This window comes from Procambarus clarkii, chromosome 42 (genome assembly GCF_040958095.1).
Source record: "Procambarus clarkii isolate CNS0578487 chromosome 42, FALCON_Pclarkii_2.0, whole genome shotgun sequence".
In the NCBI taxonomy this organism is placed as follows: domain Eukaryota; kingdom Metazoa; phylum Arthropoda; class Malacostraca; order Decapoda; family Cambaridae; genus Procambarus; species Procambarus clarkii.
In genome coordinates this window covers 11,163,614-11,182,525 of record NC_091191.1, presented here as the reverse complement: position 1 = coordinate 11,182,525, position 18,912 = coordinate 11,163,614, and the positions used below count along the sequence as shown (strand labels likewise).

The 18,912-nt window shown below is 39.6% G+C and overlaps 1 protein-coding gene across 1 annotated transcript; it reads left to right on the top strand.

Annotated features, from left to right (window-relative positions):
* Positions 1-819: 819 nt before the first annotated feature.
* LOC138373603 (uncharacterized) lies at positions 820-8,967 on the top strand. The gene is made up of 2 exons (XM_069339911.1): positions 820-1,400; positions 5,454-8,967. The coding sequence occupies exons 1-2, from the start codon at positions 1,284-1,286 to the stop codon at positions 5,862-5,864; spliced, it is 528 nt and encodes a 175-aa protein (XP_069196012.1). The 5' UTR covers positions 820-1,283; the 3' UTR covers positions 5,865-8,967.
* Positions 8,968-18,912: the final 9,945 nt, after the last annotated feature.

Here is an 18,912-nt window from a genome sequence, read left to right as displayed (position 1 = left end):
ACCAGTGAGCGCTCAACTATCTCTCCTGCCCCAGCCAGCGCTCACATGGCAACCAGTGAGCGCTCAACTATCTCTCCTGCCCCAGCCAGCGCTCACATGGCAAACAGTGAGCGCTCAACTATCTCTCTTGCCCCAGCCAGCGCTCACATGGCAACCAGTGAGCGCTCAACTATCTCTCCTGCCCCAGCCAGCGCTCACATGCGAGCCAAGTTGCCAATATCCACACTCAGTCCTCTCATCGCTCGTACAACTTGACTGGTCGCACGGCACCAGTGGTCGCCTGAGTTAGCAGCTAGTAGTAATAGTAGTAGTGAACGCCACTAGTTTCACTCCAAAAAATTAAGAGGACTTCATAGGTAGTTTTGAATTAATGCACAGCACTATTTTATCAACAAGTACCCAATAACAAGGTTTCGGCTCTGTATATTTAGAGTGTTTTAAAACGCGTATATAGGGAGAGGAGTCAGTGGGTACGCGGTGCAGCTGTTGATAGTGAAGCTTGGTAATTGTTTTTGTTGGTGGAGGAGGCGGCCCGCCCGAGGGGACCCGAGTCCGCCCGAGCCCCGCCACGCTCACAACACTCACCCTGCCATATACTCACTCACACATACAACCTATTACCACCTAATCTTTTAAATCCAACACATTTCTCACATTCTTACTTGTTTGTATTTGAATATGAAAATACAGGTTGAAGATTGATACTAGGGGGATGAGGGTGGATGAATATAAGAGATAAATATGTGAGATGTGGCAGAGGGTGAAAGTGCGGGTCGTGCGGTGTGATTGGTGGAGGGCTGGTGACGTCACGCGCCGCCCGCCACCTTTGTTGAGACTCAATGGAAGAGCAGCGAGGCGCGGCGCCACACTCCCTCGCTCCCGCACTTAGCCACAGTTGTACACTTCTCGACTGGCTCCGGCAAGAAATCGCCGAGCACATATACCACAGTAGGTGTCGGTAACAGAGGGAAGTACGCAGAGCTACTCATTGATGACGAGCAGGCGGCAGGAGGTGAGAGGTGTTGGCTTGTTGTTGAGGGCTGTGGTGGCAGCGACGCCATCTTGGGATAGAGCCACCTTCAAAAGGCTCTTGTGTCGGGAGTGGCGGCTCAGTCTGTACTCTTGCCCCTACTGAAGTGTACACCAGTCACAAGACCGTACATGTTTTACCAGGAGACAGTGAAGAGAGTACCCGCGATAAAGCTTTGAAGACTAACCATTTTGGAAGCACCAGAATTATTGCCAACAATTGTGTGTGTAGAGAGAAGAGTGGAAGCATCACCATGGCTGGCACCAGGACGCTCCCCACCAGCAGCAGCACCAGCAGCCTGCAGCCCACCACACGGCTGGCCAAGGTGCAGCACAAGCACCTGGAGGGTGTTCCTTGTACATCACAACAGGTAAGCTGGTCCTTGTGACCGAGGCTTGTCCTGGCCGCCGCTCTTCCTTTGTTTGGCCTTTAAAGCTGCCAAGCTTGTGTACACGCATGTTCTCTACCCTCAAGACTTTCCCTTCAGTTGCTAGTGTCGTAGTGAATGTTTATAACGTGTAACTATTACTACATATACACTATTATTACCAAGGGTGTAGTGTTAATTTGATAAGTCACAGCTCTGGCGAGCCTGACAAAAGCCTCGTCATTTCCGATCTTGTTTTTACATCAACGATTAAGTAATTTGTGTTCTCGCTAATTATAAAATGATTATCAAACAAATCGAGGAAAACATCAATTGTGTATTTATCAATTTAAAAAGTTAAACACTTAGTGCTCGCAAAATACAACCAGTGAGAAGTTTCACATTAGTTTCCACAAACTATTGTGTGGTGTGAGGAGTTTTCTGGGGTGTGAAGCAACTCTTGTGCTGGCGTCATGTGATCTGTGGCACTGCAGCCATGATGTGGCTCACGATGCCACATAAATGCTGAGACATGATTTATGAGAATTCTTGAGCGTGTTGTTGTTATCGGGTTCATGTGACTGAATTCCCTCACACTCGGGCAGTACTAATAGGAATAACTTGTAAACAGCTCGGTAATGGGTGTAAACCTTAAGGGATGCGGTGTCCATCTCCTACACATAGTCTCTAAAGGCATTTAGTGCTGAGTAAGATGAAAATTTAAACCTCTTAGAGATAACATCTCTGCTTCTCTGTAATTACTGGCCTGAAAAAATACTACCTAGTCTTTTTCAAGGACACATTTCACTTAGTGATTTATACATACTTTGAGGTTAAAAATTTGAGAGCATTTCATGGATGTTGTCATGAACATATGGTGCTGCAAATTGTTCACAAGACTAGTAAGAAACTTGATAATTAATGGAGGCAATTTTCTAGTTGCTTGTTATGGTAATTTCTCCAAACTTCCCCTTTTCAATTGGCTTTTCAGCTTCTAAAGTTCTAGTACCAGGTTTCTGACCTTGTGCTCCATTGAATCAGTTTGTCTGCATTCACAATCTAAGTAGTGTGTTTCTGTAGACATTGGCAGTAAACAAAGTCCACAAAGTGTATTAACCTAGTTGTGCTTGTGGGGGTTGAGCTCTGCTTTTTCGGCCTGCCTCTCAAATGTTACTCGGAGCAGAAATTTTCCCAATTATCTGCTTGATATGCTGGCAAATTTAATTTTTCATTGCACATTGATCCAGTTTAAAAACTTGAACTAGAAGCAGTCGAAACAACTTTTGCCACTTTCACTGTTATAATTTTCACATTTTCACAATGGGTAAAGTTTGGTCTGAAAGTCCACATAAACATGTGCTGTTGACGGAACCAAAACAGTTTTCCAAATACTTAACGGAAAATTAAGTCATAGAATTGCGTTGGAGAATAGTTTTCAGATTTGTTCATATTGTGTAGGTGAATAAGTATGCAGTGTAAAATAACTAATTATATTTGCTAATACAAAATATATTTAAAGACAACCAATTTATAACATTAAGTTTAGATTATTTCAAATGAGTTTTAATAAGCGTGAAAATGACCGTAGGCATGTACATGCACACCTCCAAAATCAGGATACTGTAACAGTAAATTGTTTTGGGTCTGATTCAAATTTACAGAGTTGTCATAGGATGGGGACAATTTTTTTTTTTATATATTATCCCAAAGATGAATATGAACCATACAATTTTGTTTTAAATCTGCTCAATAGCTTCTCCATGACAACTGTTTCTCCTAATGTTGCTTTTTAAAACATAATCAGAACACTATTAAATACCTTTCATAAATTAACAGTATGTGCCATAGCCACAAAACCTCATTTCCAAAGGTTGGGGAGGCCCAAGATTTAAATTTTCTGAAACTATGCACAAAACATTTGAAAATCTACTAGGCAAATGCTCCAACTTTGTCTAAATGATACCAGTGTAACTTGAACAAGAAAATAAAATATTTATAAAATTAAATATTGAAAACTTCAGATTTTGAAACAAGTTGCAAAAAATATAAAGTATCACCAACTGTTCATTTGGTGGTGTTATGCTCTCGGAATAGCATATGATTTTCATTTTCATATATTTAGAATATAGGTATAATTTACTGTAAAAAAATTTGTCAATATGCACAAATTTATACAACAAAAATTTATAACTCAAACATTTTAGAGTTTATGAAAAATAAATTCTATAGGGATTGTACAACAGACAGCTGTGCACACTATATGTAAAAATGGTGAGACTGTCAGAAACTAGATTTTTGGATTCTGAAATAAGTTGAAATTTTAGTTTTATATATAATTAAAGTTGAAGTTATCGACAATGAATAAGGCAGTTCTAATTTATGAATTTACTTGTATGTTGTAATGAACATGGTTTGGCATTCGTACTCAAATATGTGAAAGTTGTAGGTCAGTATGTGTTGAAGTCAAGAAAAAATAACTCAAAAAAACAAAATATAGGGATAATTATAACAATTATAATGATTTAGGGTATATTTTATATAAGTAAAAAAGGCTTAATATGGTCCCTAATCATCAAAACGACCTAAAAAAAAGGAAAATAGTTTGGTCAACTTTTTCACAGATTTCAAAGAAAATTCAAAGTCCCAAGTTCTGAGAGTTGACTGATTTATTTGTTGGCCAGTTTAATTTTGCTTCACATAGTTAGGTAAGGGTATAGATTCTCAAAGATGTATACTGTAGTTACAACAAATTCAAATAATAAACAAGAAAAGGAAAAAACTAGACACCTAAAAAAAAATATTTTTTGGACATTGTTGAAAGTAACGGATAATAACATTGGGCAATTTATGATATGTAACAAAATAGAGCATAATAACATATTGTTATTATGTATTGCTCTCAAGTGCTTTAAAGGCACCAGCTGTATATCCACTTTGTGGACACTTATTACTACAGTACTACTATTCTTCTTTTGTGCATCAGACATGTGCTTGCATCTCTTAATTATTGCATTATCTATCGGTTCCAGTTAATAGGAGCTGCTCTTATCAAAAAAACTTTTTTTTATCAGTTGTCTAAAATCAATTTCTGAAGATATTTTGATAAGTTTCACGACGCTGAAGCCAATAAGTTAGGGATTTGTTTAACATTTTACGTAATTTTGACAATTTGAATAATTTTTTAATTATACCCCCCTTATGCTGAGTAGTTTAAGGGTTAATGAATTTTAAATTGCTTCATTGATTGTCGATAACTTCAATTATATCTATAACCAGAATCTCGACTTTGAGTTGGATCAAAAAATCCAGTTTCTGACTGATTCTCACTGTTTTTACATATAGTGTGCACAGCTGTCTATTCTACAATCCCTATGAAATGGATTTTTCATAGACCTTTAAGGTTTGGCGTTACATATTTTTTTCAAAATTTGCCGCATATTTCAAATGCCATATTGACAATTTTTTTATAGTAAACTATACTGAAAACCTATATTCTAATTTGATAAAAATTATCATATGCTATTCTGAGAGCATAGTAACACCAAATGAACAATTGGTGATATTTTATATTTTTTAATCTGATTTGAAAATCTAAAGTTTTCAATATTCAATTAAATTTTAAAATTATTTATGAAAATCTTGTTTTTTCAAGTTACGTTGATCATTTAGACAAAGTTGGGGCATTTGCCTAGATTGTGCAAAAAAATGGAAAGGGTTTATTAGAGTTTGAGAAACTGATGGTGTCCAATTGTATATGTATGTTTTGTGCTGTTTAAGGGTTAAATGACTAGAGTTTAGGATCCCAGGAATGACTTCTATCATATACTATTACTTTGTGTCTCTTGTTTAAATAGTGTTGTTTTTGTTAGAATCCATTTATAGTACAGCATTCTTTCAAATATGAAACTCCAGTAGACAAACCAAAATTATGATTATATAGTGTTGATTTCTGTAAAATGCTACCCTTTGTATGCATTTTGAATAGCGTGTAATACTAAGTATACCCATCTACTTTAAAAATTGACTTAAAAAATAATGAAAATTTTTCGCTTTCAGGCAACGGCATCCATTCGACCAGGAAAACGCCGGCACCAGGCCACAGTCTCTCCAATTACTGCACGCAATGAGAGCAGGTCACCAAGGGCTAAGCAGAGGCCAGTTCCAAGCCAGCAGAGCCCACCTACTATCAGTGGTGCTCCAGTTGTTGCTACTGCTACAGCCATTACCATCACCAGCATTAGTGGCCGACAAAGAACCGAATCTTGTAGTGGCTCTGTTAGTCCATCCCAGCTTGCAGTGCCCCGTGTATCAGCTGAACCACCCTGCCCATCCAAGCTGCCCATGCCACCCATGCATTGGATGGCTGGAGAGAACAAGAAGTGTCCAGCCCAGAGGCAACGGTGTCGGGCTGTTACAGAGTCGCTAGTTTCTCATTTAACCAACTCTGGCATTTTGGTAACAGCTTAGTGGTGCTGGGAGACAGGGCAGCTTTGCCGGCAGGGTGGCGGGGCCACTGTAACGTGGAGGGGAGAGCGGGGCCGCAGTCTGGACTGTAAACCGCCCCCTCCACCAGGCCACATCCTCTGCACCGCTGTCCGTGCCAGTTTCCTCGAGAAACTGTCCAAGTACTATATGGTGAAAGTCAAAAGGTTGACGATCATAGCGTGAACTGGAAACCACAATGTTCTTGTTCTGTGATACTGGTAGTGCTTACTGGCTTTACTGTCCGTGTCACGCAAAGTGAATTCACTGTTGTTGTTCCCACTGCGTGATGATGTGTCCTAGCCAGCAATAACTGGGATCATCATGAGCAAGCAACCCAATGTCCTGTATTTTAGTAGAATCACATGCTGCATTGTGGACTTGTTAAATTCTCTTTTTTTTTTCTGGAGGATTTGAATAGAAATTCTAACTTTTCCTGTTGGCTTTCTTGGGAGAAAATTGGCTTTTAGCAAAAGATTTGGGTTTCCAATGTTTTGGAAGATTTATTTAAAAAAAGGCTGTCTTAAGTTATGAAACTTATATCATGGCATTTCCACAATATTACAAACAATCATACTGTTCAATGTGTTAAGTAATGGTTTCCTTGTGCAAGTTAATTGTACAGTATTCAGTTCAATGCTCAATTTTTGGCAGGCAGAATTTGTCTAGAAAGTGGTGTTGATTGTTTGTAATTGGTCAGCAGTGCTCATTTAGTGTCCTATTGTCTGCAGTTGCATCTCAGACAAAAATAGTATTTAGAAGCTAATATTTTATTATAATTATTTTGTGGACGTAAGATGCCATGAAAGGCATTTCATTATTTTTTCCTTGTGTATGTTAAAAGTATTTTACAGTTAATCAGCAAGTTCTTTGAGTTGGTAAAGTAGTGTATCAAATTGGACAGTTTAACAGTGAACAGTAGTTTGGTATGATGAGTCGTTGAACCTGCCAGTGTCCACAAGGTAATTAATTGTTGTGAGTGGCAAGGGTTAGTGTTTCAGCACGCTAGGAGCATTGGCGGTGGGAATCCTCCGTGATATACGGTGTACCACAGTACTCTAGTCTTGAGGCCCAACCAGCCACACTCCAACCTACAGAATTTGTATAGACTATTTTTATTATGCCAGTTTTTTATTAAGATTCTCCTATAACCGGTTGCCCACTTCATGTATATTATATAATTATTTTATTGATCCAAAGGTTTGGACCAACTTTATATATGGATGCCATGTTCATGATGTGGCACAATGTTTTGCTGTAATGTGCCACAATGGGCAGTACTGCTTGCGAAGAACTGGAGATATTTACTGATGAATTTTAGTATGGAATATTTGCATTGTCCTGTACTTGCCCACCGAGTGATTAGCGTTAAGGATCTGTGATCTCAGAGCAATTATTTAACTGAATTAATAGACTCAAGCTGGATCCACATTCCAGTGTTCCAAGGGAGTGACCCCCTCAGTACAAATCCCTTGGGGTTGCATCCCTGCACATTTCCTGCTTGAAATGTGATCACCGACATAAGTGCACAATGCTCAGGAGTCTGATAAATTGTAGGATGAACTGAAAATAGTGGCACAACAAATATACTGCAAGTACTCGAGTTGTAGGCTAAGAAGAGCAGTATACAGTCTCTCACTTGGGAATTGGAGACTGTAGTATGAAGACACGAGACTTTATCTCTGATGTCCTCCACTATAGGCACAATTACTCAGGTGGAGGCCCAGTCCTGCTTTATTTGATATTATAGAGGGAGAATTGTTCTCTTGTTGAGTAGATCTCAGTGGAGGCTTCCACTTCACTTTTTAGTGGGATCCTCTTAATTGTTTGTATATTGAACCAAAGCATTTTATCACCATCTCATTTGTAAGTGCCCCAGTGGTGTTAGCACCCAGTAATACTTAGCTCTACCTCATGTCAAGTTTGATGGATATTTGAATGCATATCATAGTTTGGTTACTCGAGAGCTGTCATATTTGTAAACACTCCCCTGCCACAAAGGCACCTAAGCAAGCTTCCATGCATGTGGCTTTGCCAGTGGATGGGTGGTGTCAGAAAAGCTCTATTGTAATGTTGCTGTGTAACGTGCTGACCACAGAGGGCAGAGTGCCACATAAGTCACCGAGTCCGAGGGCTTCCTACACCTGAGGACGTGACGCCTGTTGCTTAGCATTAAGTGTCGCTGTTTTGTAGTGTCCCATGCATGAGGACAAGCCTGACTGCAACCGGTTATAGGAGGATAAAACGAAACACTAACACGCCCATGGTGGTGGTAAAATAATTGACGACAGTTTTGAGGGTTTTAGGGACCATGAGTTCCAGCTAATCACCGCAAAACTGTCGTCAACACTGCCACCACCTCCACCAAGGAGACTTGAAGATTTATATGTCTGTGATACTGCCATCAGCTTCAACTCTCCTCCAAAATGTAAATCAGATTTATTTGCCATTCATGGCAAGCTCCTAAGATATCACCATTGGTTATGGTACAAAGAATCTATTTCAAGAGTCTTATTTGACAACAAAATGATAAGCAAAAAAAATTTAAGTATTCTAAGTTAATGATGTACCTGATACAGGTGTGATTGGAGTTCTCATATCATGAGACCTCTCTTAGTCGTATCCCTAACCTTCATCCTTAATCCATCCACGGGGTTGTTACCCTCATTGTTATCCGTGAGATATGTCTCTTAACATCAGCCCCTCTGGCACATTTGGATCTAACTATAGTCATGTAACTTTGTTTCAACATTTCATTATTTTCAAATTTTTTCCAAAGTATCCCAATCTTCTGGGAAGGTCTCATTCCAGTCACCTATTGTCTTTTCCTACAAATTATTTAGTGATATTTGTGACTGCTATTCCATGGATGAAAGGACGTATGACTGTATTAAACTAAGAATTTTTATGTCCTGGATATTTGTGAATGACTGAAAATTTCAATATTTAATTTGTTTCATCCCACAATCCTCTTACCATTTCTGCCTAATCCATTCTCCATCCTTTCAGCCCTACCCTACCCTATCCTCACCTTATCCTGTTATCCTTCCCCCTCCTATCCCTGGGTTCTTTTTAGAACCCCCAAAATCTTAAGAGAGAGATTTTCTAGACAAATTGCCCAAAATGGGATCATCTTTCATGAGCTCGAAAACCATATCATTCCAATAAATATACCTTTTCATAAAGAGCATGTTCATTTCATCAAGATGCACTTCTGCACTGATATCGTTACTTTTCATGAGCCTCGGTTTGCTGTTGTCCTTTTGACACTGCAGTAGAGTCTATGGAAAAACACCAGGAAGGGGTTTTTTCTCCAACGGTATTAATATGAAATGCTCATCAATCATTTAAGAGTATTGAGTATGAAGACTAAGCCACACACCAGAAGATGAGAAAGCGACGTTTCGATCCGTCCTAGATTGAAAATGGTCCAAGACCGACCGAAACGTCGCCGTCTCTTCTGGTGTATTGGTTAGTCCTCAAATTCAGTCACGTTATTGTGACTGATCGTCTGCATGAGTACTGAATATATTTAACAAAATCCCCAATAGCTGCTGCCTGTGGGTTCTTGTTCGCTGCCCTTCGTCACAGGCGAAATTCATGCTAGTTTTGCCGCCTATGCCGCGCTTAACTCAGTCACTTAAATTAATGGAGCGCCGCCCTACTCCTTATTGTCCAATTTGCATTGTCCCTCTTTCGGTCGTGCATATCCTTGTTGAATGTCCTGACTTCCAGGACGAACGTGTGTTGCTTTCTGACCATCCCTCGCTGTCGCTTGTCCCTCGATAGAATTCTTAGTGAAGCTGCTTTTGATATTCTTTTGATAATTACTTACATTCTTGGGGAGGAAGGGGTGGAGATAAGGGTAGAACAGAAGGTTCAAAAAGAGTGCTTAATTGAAACTATGCTGTGTGGAGGTTTACAAGCTAAGTACATCCTAATTTCTTGATCTGGGAGACGAGCTTATGCTGGTTGTGACCCCTTGGGGTGGGGGGTTCTTAAATTTATATCTGGCTTGGTGCCTTCTTTTGATAATTACATTATCATCTGCCCCACTCCCTGGGGACAATGGGTAAAACAAGGTTCAGTGTAGCCCACCTGAAGTAATCTCACTATCTCGTCTAATAGAAAGGGTCGAGTGGGCATTGTGTGGTTGGAATACCGTTTGACTTCAATGGTGACCCACATACACTATTACCCATCAGGCCCTAAATACTTGGGCTCGACAGTAGAGCGAAAGTCTTGCTTTGTGCAGGTCTGCGTTTATTCCCCGACCGTCCAAGTGGTTGGGCACGAATTCCTTCCACCCTCTTAAGGGGCCAAGAGAGTCAAATATGCCAAAAAAATGAAAACTGGTTCGATTTCAATCTATCTGTACGGGTACCAAGTGGGCAAGGAAATTAGTTGTCAACCTCGGCCATAGATGGCAGCACCATAGACTAATATTTAATGATTTATTTTTCAAGTAACATAAATGAGTTGGTACTCTTTTTATTTTTATTCAATTAAATGAAACTTACACCTTATATGTAAAGTTTGTCTCTAAAATCTGAAGGAAGAGTTTTTTCCTAAGTTCATTTATTGATTTTATAAATAGCAAAAAACATGATATATTTGCATAATTTTTGGGGGGAACTTTGACTATTTGTATTGGGAAAACTAAAGATGATTTGGAAAATTCCCTTCTACGTATCCTTTATTATATGCTAATGTGTCTGAAAAGTGTCATAGAAGCATTATATCTAAAAAGGTGAAAGGTTTGAACTCGTTTGAAAATGTGTAATATTCGTTGAAAACAAAAATTAAATCTCCCTTTCTATTTAGGCTACATGGACCAATTGCAGCTCTTTTTTCATATACAACTAGTCAAAAAAAATTGGTTGACATTGAATAACTTTCATCTTCGAACCCTCTTGGCCCCTTAAAATTAACATCCCAAATCCTTATCCTAAGATTCCCTTCCAAGTACTAAATATTCATAATAGTTTTGCGCTTTCTCCTGATAATTCCCTCCCAGTTCCCCCGAGGTTGCTTTTCCATGTGCTTGTGCCTTCCCTTGAGACAGTGACCCTTCACTTTCTAGTGTGTGGTCTGGTCAACGTTCCTATATATCCCTGGAGCGGTGAGGGAAGTTTGTGTTAACCAGAGGAGACTTCAACCCATGATGTACACCTCCAGGCAGACTCTGACTCCAACAATTATTCAGGCAAGTGATTATGATCGTCCAGAGTGGCCATCGTCTATTAGCTAGTAGTCTGTTTCAAGTGAGGGCATCAAATATTTGTGTTTTGAACTGACGCCAGTAGCATTAGTTAAGTCCTGCGACTTTATATAATTGAACTGACGGTCACTATCTCCCTAGTGGCCTCGACGGGGACAAGAAGTCGGCGGTTAGTCAAAGTTACCCCAATTGTTCTCTGGGATTCTTTCTATATTGATTTTAAACTGCTGTAGTGTTTTCGCATTTATGACTTCGGCCGGTAGGCAGTTTCATGGGCTTATAACCATATGGGTAAAAAAAAATCTGCTTTCTGTACTACAGAGATATCTATACAGGCGAAGTGAAACTTCAGTGGTAGATACAGTTCTTCGGTCAGTTCTTTTACGATTGTGGGTTGAATTTCGGCTATACTTTGAACTTTATATTATTTTAGTTTGCCAATGCGTCCTGGTTATTTGGCACGTTATAGGGATATACCTTAATTCATTCACTTCCCCTGCTTCAAACATTTTTGTGGATATTAGGATGGTGAATCTTTCTAGTGTGAAGACTGATGTAAAACATTAATTCAAAGTTGGATGCTATTTTATCCTCAATTATATGTATAATTTGATTGGTCTTGGCCTTTAAGGACCTTAGCTGGCTCTTAAAGCTATACATTTGATCTGCGATAAGTTTGTGGGAGGCGGGGGTGGTCAGCAGTCGGTATTATCATTCCCGCCATCTTCACCTCAAGTTGGCAAACAAATCCCCACACAACTAATATATTAATGCTTCACTCATAACTCCTACACACACCATTTGGTCAACATTTGGTCTGGGAGACATCTCCCGTCACGCAGGGTGCAGTCGCACCTCCACAGATCTCCAGTATCATCTCTTGATACTGGTAATGGCTCAAAAGGGCCACCACTCACGGGCTATTCATGCCCGTGCCACCTTTTGGGTGGCTTAATCTTTATCAATCAATCAACTACACGGTTACAGCCCCGCTCCTGTGCCAGGTAAGTCCACTACGGGCTCACCATAGCCCGTGCTACTTGGAACTTTTTGTTCCCAGTAGCTGAATCTTAAACAACAACAACATAACTCCTACACCATTTTCTCATATCGCAGGACACAAACGTTTGGGAATGTTTCCTTACACCTGATGCTTCTGTTCATCTAGCAGTACATTGGCACCCGGGAGCTAGACAAGTGTTGAGGGTTGCATCCTGCGGAAGGTCCGTAGTTCACTCAGAGAATCCTTGATAAGCATATTAGGCTTTCTTGCCCGACTATTTGAACCCATAGCTTTCCTTGGAACACGATCCGTCAATCAGTTTGCAATCGTATCCCAAAATATTGCTTTATTTACCTGAGGGCCTCTTAACACTCTAGTGGTCTCGACGAGGACAGGAAACCGGCGGCTTGTCAAAGGTCCCCCCATTTGTCCTGATAATTTTTGTCACTCTGCATTTTAAAATTCAGCATTTTTTGGGGCATTTATGGCTACGGAGTGCTGGCGGTGCCATGGGTTATAACCCTGTGGGTGAAGAAGCATCTTCCGTTTTTAGTTCTACATTGCGGCTTGTTGAACTTGAAACAATTGCTCGTTGCTTGTGTTACATCTAACCTTTTGAAGAAGTTGTCTGGATCAACATTTGTTTGAGCAGTCGCCATGGTGCAGTGGTAAAACACTCGCCCGGCGCTTTGTCCTGGGTTCGTATCCAGGCTGTGGATACGAATCCAGTCAAGTCAGAGATAGTCAGAAAAGTTATTGTATGACTATTAGACAATAGCTTGTCTGATAGCCTGTTCATTTGAGATAATGAGTCCAGTATCGTCTGGGAACATTAAGTGACAGGATGAACAACCCTGCAGCGGGGTTTCTTACTATTGGGGGTATTGTATATGTTGCTTTGGCAGTATGTCCACTAACAGGATGCGTGGCGCTATCCAATATACTCGCCTTCCCGTGCTAAAACAAAAAAGGGAAACTGAAACCATGTTATGATGTCGCCAAAATTTTAGATTACTGTAATGGAAGAGTTATCCCAGAACATTTTCCTACTCTATAAGAAAACTTGCATTAAAGAAAACGATATTCACAAGTCTTATTGCGTGACTTATCTAAATTAGAAAACTGCCACTGAATAAGTCATCGTTATACAAGGGTAAACCCCGTTCCATCGCATAATCCCTATGGAGAGAATTTATAGTGATAACTGTTTGAATATATGAATATTATTTATTATATATCATCCGAAAAGGCCAAAAGTGACCTTGTTATGGAGCGACAAGTCACCACCACGGGGGTCTGGTAGCTGAGTGGACAGTGCGCGGGGTTCGTAATCCTGTGGCCCGGGTTCGATTTCCGACCCCGGCAGAGACAAATGAGCAGAGTTTCTTTCATCCTGATGCACCTGTTCACCTAGCAATAAATAGGTACCTGGGAATAAGACACTGGTTACGTGCTGTTTCAGTGTGTGTGGGGGGGGGGGGGGGGGGAAAATTTATTAGTAACAGTTGATTGATTGAGAGATGAGAGGCGGGCCGGAAGAGCAGAACTCAACCCCCGCCAGCACAACTAGGTGAACTAAGTCAACTCTCATACCAGGGGATGATGTTCATACCTGATAATGAACATATATCTATAACAACAACAACAACATTTTACACTTAACCAGCATGCCAATCACTTTACCATGGTGTGCTATCAAGCGGTCGCACATTATGAGGAGAGACGCCCATTGCGCTAAAATATGCATACTATCAAGACATTCAGATGGTAACCATCAATTTCTAGACCGATATGTTATTCTGAGTTCCACCCCATTTTCTACCGAATATTTAAATATTTTCCTTGTGGTGTACCGGGAAGATACGATGACGGAAAATAATCAGAATAACACACATTTTGGTACATGTTATTTACGCGGCAAGACAGAAATTATTCAATCAGCGAACGCGAAGAGGAAAATCGAAATAGAAATTGGTACACATCGCATACAATACAGACTATTTCGAATGTAATAAAAATTCTGCGAACGTGTGCTACTAGAACTGCTGATATTACCATAAACGTCGACACCTCTGCTGCCATCAACTCTCCCAAACATGTCAACAGTACCATAGCCCGTGCTACTTGGAACTTTTTGTTCCAAGTAGCTGAATCTAAAACAACAACATGTCAACAGTATCCTCCCTTGCTGATCCACCAACACCACCAATCGAGCTCCTCTGCATTCAACAATACCACCCTCCAACAACCATTACAGACATCTTCACCATTTCCCCAAACAACAACTTCAACAAACACTTCCCAAACAACAAGACCGTTAGTAGTTTCAAAGCGTTATATGACCAAGAGTGCTGGGAAGACGGGACACCACGAGTGTGGCTTTCGTCCTGTGGCTGCACTTAGGTAATTATCACTCCCGTCACCAGCCTCCTCCTGCCAGGCGAGTCACTCCTCCGGACCTTCCCTCCATCAACGACTTTTCCAGTTATCTAATGAATAATATTAGATATATGGCGAGGCTTGGCGCGCCGGGAGAAACAGCACTCATTGGCTCTCTGTAATGTTGCTGTGACTCCTAAGGATCTCGATACGTTTCCTTCCTTTAAGGAGTCCTTATATGTTACATAATAAATTACCCACGTTTCTTTGAAAACCAAAATAGAACTTTCTCAAAGGAGTTCCCTAAAGTTCCATCACTTGAGAATCTCAATGCTGATAAGTGTGAGAAGTTTGCACATAAATGGCGAGCTGCATCCCAACTGCATAACGATTTAATGAAGAGTCCAAGGGGAGCAAGGGAAGAGTCCAGAAACAAACAAAAAAAACCACTGAAGTCAAAAGGGTTTTAAATCGATGTTATTATATGCTGCAATATATACCTTCCATTTAGTGGCAATATAGAAAATAATAATGTAGCTTTGCATTCGCTTGTAGGCAAACAGAAGTCTAGTTTATATTTCAAAAACATAATTTTTACGAGTGGATAAACAAAATTACGGTTGGCGCTCCGGGAGTTCCAATATTCCCAGCGTTATTACTCTGGTTATTTTTTATACTTTATTTTCTTTCATTCTGTTTAAAAGTGTTTGTTACCTGTATATGCGTGTTTATCTAGATGTGTGTAGGGTCGACCATTAGCTCAAAGCCTCGCCATCCAAATATTTCTTAATTTAATGCAACGGCTAATTAAACAAATGCTTGAAGCTGTCAGCACATCTAGGTGAGTACACGCGCAGACATATGGGTGCCAAAAATCGTGGCGGGGGTCTGAAAGTGACCCTGGCACGCTGTTCCCTTTTTAATTCTGGCGATCCCGATCAGACTATGTTCATCCCGGACCCTAAACCATTATCTCTTTCAATTTGGATGAAGCTAGCCCCAAGCGTCTGGCCTCCAATACCATTGGGCTCTAGGGCTCTTGGACTCTAGGAGACTCGAACCGTGAACCCCACGCGTGTGAGGCCGAAGCTCTATCGACCGAGCTATTGAGTACTCTTAATAAGGAAAGTTAAAAGAAGCAGCATCTTGCTGCCAAACTGGCATTCAGTTTGAAATGCAGTTCTTGTTGTAGGTCGTAATAAACAATAAGTTTGACGAACGCTGCTTTAGTGTGTCCCTGTCCTTGTCCACACACTTTACCCTTCATCTATACCCCAATACAACCTGAACTGGCAGAGGTACTTGTAGCCCAGTAGTACTCGAGCTGTGACGACGTCTGTTAGTCAACTGGTTTTATTATTTACCCCATACACATGTTTTGACATACTTCATGGCTTTTTTTATTAAATAATATACAGTATAATTGTCATAGATACATGACACATTTCACTGAACAGTGTTGTTGTGGAGCTGCATCCTGGGGAAGATCTATTGTTCTCTTTTTTTTTTTTTTTGGGGGGGGGGGGGGGGCGGCCACATCGATATAAGCCTAACATGTACAGCATATATGCACTGGCTGCCTGTTCCCCGACACAATGAATTATAATTAATTATATCAATCCATCCTCCTGATAAGATAGTACTTTATTATTACTATGTGGAATATCGACGTGATAGACAAATAGAAAGTAAAATTTGGTACTAATCATTGTATAAGAGTCCGGAAAAAAATCAATCCTAGGGCTTAGCGTGTATTAGGCCTAGGGTGATTAGGTTAGGTTTCATTAGCACATAATTATAAAACCTTTTCCTGTTTGTCCAAATTCAGTGATACAAGTCTACTTTCTGTTGGTTCATTATGTTCATATTTGTAGGCTCAACCACATCGTTATTATAAATTCTTTCATTTCAGGAGGATAATGTCAAAAATAACAGCAAGGTGCCTATAATACAAGGTGTCGAGCACGTTATCGGATCACATACACTTCATCATAGAGGTAACATAACCATGTTATTACACTGGCATCGATATGAAGTACTAATTATGGCACAAATTTGACGCACAAACGCATCTCGAATTTAATAGTACCGAATCCCATGCACGAATATAATATATCAAAAGTGTAAATATAATTTGTGTTGTCTGCATGGAAATAAATGCAATTTGTATGTCATGGAATTAATTGAGAGGGGATTTACAGCGTGAAACAAATGCAGTGCGAGTTTACAATGGAGGAGCCGATGGAACGACCCATTCTCAATTTCCGTGTTGTTGATTAGTTGCGCCACGAAAACAAGCAAAGTGGTTGATCTCTTCCTGCCGGTTGGCATACGGCCATTCAGTGTACTGCGGAATGATACATAGAGATAACAATGTATCGTAAATGAAAGGTAAATTTGAGTTTTTTGTAGGGAAAAGTGAATGTTATAATATTACTGTATTAATTTTTATGTATGTGTGTGAGTGTAATTCCGCGGTATACCAAGAGGTGTACTTACTACTCGGAGTGTATACATTGGTTTTATTGTTAGTGCTAACTCTGTGTGTATTCAAATTATACTTGAAGGTTAGATACAAAGAAAACTTATTTCTTAATGACAAGCGTATAGATCTGAGGCTACGGTGCTGGTGCCTCGCCTGCCTCTGTTGGGGGTACTCATCCGCGCTCCCTGTATTTCCAGCCTATCTTCCTGTTTACATAGTAGTACTTTTTGTAACTATGTGCACCTTTGTACATATATTGACGTAATGGAAAGGTAGTAGAATTTGGTAGTATTCATTTTATAGTTCGGAAAATATAGTTAAAACCAAATTCAGATATTCCTAGGCCTATTATAGCACATTTATATACTATATTAAGCCTAGGTTTAAAATAGTATATAAATATATATATATAAATATATATATATATATATATATATATATATATATATATATATATATATATATATATATATATATACATATATATATATATATTTATTTATTTATTTAAGACCTAGGCAAATACTGGTTCAGTAACAGGGTTGTTATTTTGTGGAACCAATTACCGCGTAACGTGGTGGGAGGAGGGTCCCTTTGATTGTTTCAAGCGTGGATTGGACATGTATATGAGTGGGATTGGGTGGTTATAAATTGGAGCTGCCTCGTATAGGCCAATAGGCATTCTACAGTTACCTTTATTCTTATGTTATTAAGCTTCAGATAGCGTATATTAGGCCTAAGATGGTTAAGATACGTTAGGTTTTATTAGCAACACGTACACAACCTTTTCCGGTTTGTCCAAATAAAATAGTACCAAATTCTACTCTCTAATTGTCCATTACGTCAATATATGTACCATTGTCCACATCGCTACTACAAGTATTATCTAAACAGGAGGACGGGCAGTGTATTCTGAAGAAGCAATAGTGTATCCTATTGTGCATCATGCATAAACACATTCATGGACAGTTGTCTGTTAATGACAGCTATAAAGCCTTTGGTAATGATTGTAAACTCTATTTATTCAGAATGTAGTTTGTCTAGGTTATAATGTTGTACAGAGCATCATGCACAGCGGAAAAGTGTCAGAAATGGGGAAAATACAACAACAGAAATTGAGGTAAGAACAATATACAACAGAAACTAAGATAAGAACATTATACAACATCAGAATCTAAGGTAAGAACATTATAATGGTCCAAGCTCTGACAACAATATGTACTAACCTGACGTCACTGCTATTTTTTTTTAAACAAATCTAACCCAATCTATTCTAACTTAGCCCATCCTACCTATCATTGACTACGGTGAAGGGAGGTTTAGTTCTGTATGCACCATCTACTAGCCTTCCTGTGCCTATTTCGTTTATACTTTACCTATTCTGGTCCTCTCCTTGCTTCTCTGCACTCCCTATTAAACCAGGGAGTTTACTTTACATTCAGAGGAATAATTTTTAACATTCATCTATTGCGTTCCCATCTAGTTCTCTCCTTCATTGGACTTCACTTGAAGTCCTTTACCTTACTACAGTCACCCATGTTTGTTATGTATCTTCCTCAATGTGTTTCTTGGTCTGCCTAATTCCTTTAGCTCCATTATGTACTCATGCATGATAATGCAGTAGTGGCGCGCTCCTAGGCTTGTCTCGTACTTCTCAACATGTGCCTCAACTTGGGTAAACACCCGGTCTAATGTTGCTGGTGAGTCCTCTCCATCTTAATCTTGCTGCTTTAGTTATATGCTGCTTTAAGAAGTGACTGTCCACTGTGTCTACAAGGATTTGCTCCAAGATTTAATGGGAAAACTGAAAAACTTAAAACTGAAAACTGAAAACTTACCTTTTCGGTCATATTTAACAATATATGTTTACAAGAAAGACTGCTACCAAAAAAATCTATATTTATATATATATTATTTGATATATATATATTATTTCACAAATAAG